This window comes from Protopterus annectens, chromosome 1.part1 (genome assembly GCF_019279795.1).
Source record: "Protopterus annectens isolate FY-2018-M chromosome 1.part1, PAN1.0, whole genome shotgun sequence".
Lineage (NCBI taxonomy): Eukaryota > Metazoa > Chordata > Ceratodontiformes > Protopteridae > Protopterus > Protopterus annectens.
In genome coordinates, this window is record NC_056726.1 from 1,834,133,217 (window position 1) to 1,834,139,216 (window position 6,000).

The 6,000-nt window shown below is 40.3% G+C and overlaps 1 protein-coding gene across 2 annotated transcripts in view; it reads left to right on the forward strand.

The window, feature by feature from the left end:
• STX12 (syntaxin 12) overlaps window positions 1-6,000 on the forward strand; it is a 471,540-nt gene that overhangs the window by 263,469 nt on the left and 202,071 nt on the right. For both annotated transcript variants that reach the window (XM_044084824.1, XM_044084825.1), the window contains exon 6: window positions 4,179-4,222. In XM_044084824.1, coding sequence (XP_043940759.1) covers window positions 4,179-4,222 — 44 coding nt within the window. The remainder of the gene's footprint in view (window positions 1-4,178; window positions 4,223-6,000) is intronic.

A 6,000-nucleotide genomic window follows, 5' to 3' on the forward strand; every position in this document is an offset into this window, starting at 1 on the left:
GGCAGACTAACTAAGCAGAAACCTCATGGATCCCCATGAGTGGCAGCTGAATCCACAAGTCTTCAGCATGATAACAAGGAAATGGGGATGCCCAGACATAGATCTATATGCCTCCCCTCACAACTACCAACTAGAAAGATTCTGCACAAGGATTTATCACAGACAAGCATGGAAAGTGGATGCCCTATCTTTCAGCTGGTAAAACCTATCAATATATGCCTTTCCCCCACTGCCTCTCCTACCCGAGGTACTCCTAAATGTCAGACAGGAGAAGCCAAAGATGATGCTAATTGCCCCAGACTGGCCCCGCCAATACTGGTATCCAATACTAAGGAACTTATCTTGATGCCCAGCTTGGACCTTACCTCAAATACCTCATCTACTGTCCCAGCAAAACAATCTGATCCTGCACAGCCAAACTCGGGACTTAAAACCTGGAAGCATGGCGGATAATGTAGTCATACAAAACACACCTCTCAGTAAAGCTGTGATGGATGTCATTTTGGGAGCCAGAAGTCCTAGTACTAGAAAATCTTATGCTGAAAAATGGAAGAGATTCTGTGCTTGGAACCAGCACAAGGGACTGATACAGCTGTGCCAAATATTCCTCCGATTTTGCAATACTTAACTGAGATGCTAGACAAAGGCCTATCTTTTTCATCTATTAAAATTCATGCCTCTGCCATTTTGGCTCATTACAATACAGAGCCACCAATCTTTTCTCATCCCTTATTAAAGCAGTACCTCAGAGGAGCCAAAAATGTAAGGCCTCCAACGAGATCACCAATGCCTGCATGAGACCCCAACTATGTCTTGGAAAAACTCACCCTGCCTCCTTTTGAGCCAGCTGCTACTGCTGATATAAAGTTTTTATCTTGGAAAGCAACTTTGCTTCTAGCAATAACTTCTGCAAGACTAGTTTCAGAGCTACAGGCACTCATGGCTGTGGAACCTTTTATCATTTTTTATCCAGACAGGGTCTTTCTGAGGACAAACCCCACATTTATGCCTAAGGTGGTGTCCAGTGTGGCTCTTAACCAAACTATTCATCTGCCAACTTTTTATCCAAATCCACAGAACAAGGGGGAGAGAATTCTGCTTTCTTTGGACGTACACAGACTGCTTAGATTTTACTTGGATAGAACCAAAGTTTTCAGAAAGACAGAGCAATTACTAGTGGCATATGCTGCAGGATCACAAGGAAAGGCCATCTCAAAGCAGACAATTTAAAAGTGAATAGGCCACTGCATTAGTTTCTGCTACTTACACCATGGCAAGCCAGTGCCCGAGGGCCTTGGGCCACATTCAACCAGAGCTGCAGCCACTTAAGCAGCCTTTCTCAGGGGAGTACCAACCAAGGACATTTTAGAGGCTGGTACTTGGAGTTCAGTGCACACCTTAGCAAAGCACTGTCATCTACCACTCAGCTCTAAATCCAGGGCAGGCTTTGCCACTGCAGTTCTGCAGGGCCTTATAGCCGCTCCTAATGCTGTTTAGCTCCAGCCTCCCATCCATAGCTTTGGGGACTCTACCCAAATGTAATGACTGCAACAGTGAAACACGAAGAATATAGTACAGTTGTGCACACTTACCATAAATGTAGATGTTGGAGTGTATTCACTGTTGCAGTCCAGGTTACCCTCCCACCATCCCCCTTTTTTCTTCTGATGGAACTTCTTTCCTTCTCTGATTTATACAACATATGTGGTGTATTTGCTTGTAGATGAAGGTAAAGTTTATATTGATGCATGTATTTCTCATATATATATATATAATATATGAGATATATATATATATATATATATATATATATATATATATATATATATATATATATATATATATATATATATATATATATATATATATATATATATATATATATATATATATAATAAATTTTGGCTACCCTTTTAGGGGGCACCTGACATCTGGAGCAAGAAAAACTAAAGAAAATGGCGTCGGCCGCATCTTTTATACCCCTGACAACCTGATGTCAGAGGAGCGACAGCAGCCGACGCAGGACCCAGGACTTTGGAATTCAGGCTGACTGAGGGCAACCTGCCAGCAGGATTACCCAAATGTAATGACTGCAACACTGAATACACTCGAACGTTTACATTTATGGTAAGTGTACACAACTGTACTTTACCCGCTTTTTGGGGACACCTGACATCTGGGGTAAGAAAAACTAAAGAAAATGGTGTCTGCTGCTTGTTTTATACCCCTGTTGTCCTGATGTCATGGAAGAGGAGACCGCAACTGACGCAGGACCCAAGACTTTGGAATTCAGGCAGACTGCGGGCAACCTGCCAGCAGATTACCCAAATGTAGTGACTGCAACAGTGATTACACTCGAACATCTACATTTATGGTAAGTGTACACACCTGTACTTTTTCGTTTTATTGGATTTCGAACCTTACGGTTCGATATTACAATGTTCGAACTCGTGTGAGTTCGACGTAATATAGACCCAGATCCAGATGGATCAAACAACCCATATGTTGAACAAGACAAAAAGAAGATAACACAGTTCTGTTGTTATGGCGAATAAATAACTTTTGTTTAATCTCCGATAGTTGATACTTTTTTTCTGTGTTGTACTGTATCCATTGGCCCCATGTTCTGATAGACAAATTCTGGGGTCACCTTACTGCTTCTAAGGCAAGCATAGGCATATTCTTGTCCTCCTTAGGAGTTTGCCAGAAAGAGACTAGACACCAATATGTTTGTGAGAAGAGTTAATAGTATGAAGAAGAAGAAAAAGAAAATACAGTTAAGACTGCTTATTCCTTCTATTGCCTTTGCAGAATTAACTGTTATAATGAAGGATTCATTAAGCAATTAAATTTCTCTGATTAGCATTTAAGCTTGATACAAATATAGGAGTGGGTTGCCATATAACTTGACTTTCTCTCAAAAAATTTGGTGGCTTTCATTTACTCCCTGTGACAACTGCATGACCTTCTTTGCATTCTACCTCTGAGGCCAAAGTGTACTGCTGTAGAAAGGTAAGTGCATCTGCCCAGTTATTAAAAGAAAATTCTATTCAGTATGTATGTGATGATCTTCCACCCAGAACTTAGTGGATTTTTCTTTTATTAGTAGAAAAGTGCTGAAATATCGTCAATGATGAGTCTTTGTTCCCTTGTTGCTGAACAGCCTTTCTGTAACAAATACCCTGCATGTCTGCTGTATTCATAGGTTGCTTCTGTGGCTGTCTAGACCATTTTGCTAAATGCTGCCATGCAGCATGCAGGCAGTTTTGGTCCTTCATTCTTTTTGGGATGTCCATTATCCAGACATATTTTTCTGAACTGTGTTTTGCAAATCTATTTGCTTTTCAGAAGGCTATCAAGTGTTTCCTCTAAACCTAGTCACTGTCTGGACCAGTACTTCATTCTGTTTTTCTGTTGCCACTGTATAATCTGAATGTCTAGAGAAGAGTTGAAATCTAGTACTTTTCATTCCGATCACAGACTTCAACTGCAATTCTGTCAGTGTTTTGTTAGGGCTTTTGCTTTTTTTATTTTTGTTGCTGCATTAGAAGTGGAGTTTTCAAATTACTCCAGCAATGGCTTCATCTGTTGTCCTGACTGGTGGCTTTGAGATTTTCGCTTGTTTCTTTTTTGTACCTCCCAGGACTTTGAGGCACCACAATTATTGCTTCATACATCACAAGTTTTTTTTTTTTTTCTTATACCTCCATTTGGATGTAATTCTTACTTTTGGAGTGATGGAACAACCCAGTGGAGTGCTGCTTATAGGTAATGCATTATATCTCCTAACAGGTTTGTCATACTTTTTGATCCACAAGACGGCAGGACTATGGAAAGGCTAGATAAGAAGTTTCCTACCTCTTCTACCTTGGCTTTTAGGGCTGTCAATTATCAGACCCATATGTCAAGATATGATGAGATAAAATTTTCAGTGAAGTAGTGGCTGACTAATCCGTTTGGTTGTGGTAGCAGTAGTAATAGTGAAGTTTCTTTGAAGTTGATGTGCTCTTGGAAAGGGATAGCAGAACCCCCTGAACTTAGGCAATGATAGGAAAGCAGATTCTTATAAGTAATTTATATTAAGAATATGAACCGTATTAAAGATGTCTTTGAATAGTAGTATTAGCATGTTTTTGCTGCATATACATTTCTTATCCCACAATGTTTTTCCTCCCCAGAATGAAGACAGTCACAAAGATGAACAGCTTGTTTCATTTGACAGGTACTGTTACTGTTGTCACACATGCTGGCTTTTGAATAGATGAGGGGCAATTGCTTCTCTTAATTTTGTTTCTGTGTAGTGTTTTCACAGCTTAACTGATAATTGCAATTCAAAAAAAGCTAAAATAATTGTTTGCATTTATGTTTTTGCTTGAGCCTTGCAGTTCATGTTGGTTTGAAGTAATGATACGCATGATCTGTTAAACAGAGCTTTTTATTTAATTTGTTCTGTTTTAGTTATTTTTTATTTAATTTGTTCTGTTTAGTTATTTTTTTCAATCTGATATGCTGTTCATTCTGCTTTAGAATTGTTTTATGTTTAGACTGGGCATTACTGCAACTTGTTGATTGCAATGTCCATGTCCTTATTAGCAGCAGCTTTACTTGTTGGAGGGAGGAGGTGTCTGGATACTGATATGTGGTGTGAAAACATTTAATGGCTGTATCTTTGTGTTGTATTACACCGTGCATTCTGACCTTTGTCTTCTGTGTGCCTCTTCCCCATATACCCATGTTGCAAACAAGGTCCAAACTTTCTTATATCTACTGCCAGTCTGGAACAGCTGACAAGAGCCTGTTGAATTAATTTTTATTTCAACAAGGATATTGTCTTGGCTCAGACATTGGTGAGAACCAGCATTGCTGATGGCCAGTTTTAAGTGTAGAGACAGCACTTTCCTTAATGTTACAGATGCCCCCCCCCCCCCAAGTCTTTTGGTGTCATTTGTTGAACTCTAATATGTGTTGGCTACTGCCTGTGAGCTGAAGATATCTTTCACCCTCCTCATGGGAGTGTGCACAACCATATATAATTGTAGATTTCCTTCCATTTCACTGTTGCAGTATTCCTTCTAGATCCCCTGCCAAGGGTGGCCCGACTTCCGGCCTGTATACCAAAGCCTTTAGGCCATGTTTCATATGCTCCACGCGTACAGAGTAGGAGATAAATGACATCCGGACGTACCATCCTCAGAACTTCTTTGCTGCCAGTCTGAATGCCACCTTTTGATAATGTCTTAACCCCCACTTCTTTGCTGCTGTCCCTCCTGTTTTGGCTGCCTTGTTGGATGCCTTTTCTACTGGGTCTCAGGCTCCAGACTCCCAGCCCTCTGCCCCCCAAAAATTGATGGGTTTTGTAGGGTGCTTGAGGACTTTAAGTTTCTTATATAGATGTCCTTCAGTTGACCTCTTTGTGGTGCTCGTCTGTTACTGCCTTCTACAAAGCTTCTTCTTTCTGATAACGACAGGACTATGGAAAGGCTAAGTAAGAAGATTTACACCTCTGCTACCTTTGCTTTTACGGCTGTCAGTTATTAGACCCATATGTCAAAATATATTTTGACTCTTCTTTCTCAGGCCTGTCAGATAATTTCTGACCTTCCTGATTCTGAGAGTAAGACTTCTGCTCTCTCCTTGTTGGGGACTTCTTCTCAGGTGACTCACCATTTTATTAAGTACAGTTATGATGCAGCAGATGCTTCTAGAGCTGCTGTTTTGGCTCTGTGATGAGACATTACTGGCTGTGGCTTCAGCCTTTGCCTGATGATATTCGGGATAAGTTGATGGATGCTCCTCTAGATAACAAACACTTATTTGGTACAGCTGCTGCTGATTTTTTTTTTTTAAATCTCTTCAGGTTAAGGACAAGGCTTTACAGGAATTAAAACATGTTTTTGTTTCTCCTGTCCTAAGTTTCAAAGGAATTACCTTAATAAGCCGGCTTTTGTTCTTAGGCAGGTAATTAACTGGACTTGGCATTAAGTTTCTTACATTCCCTGT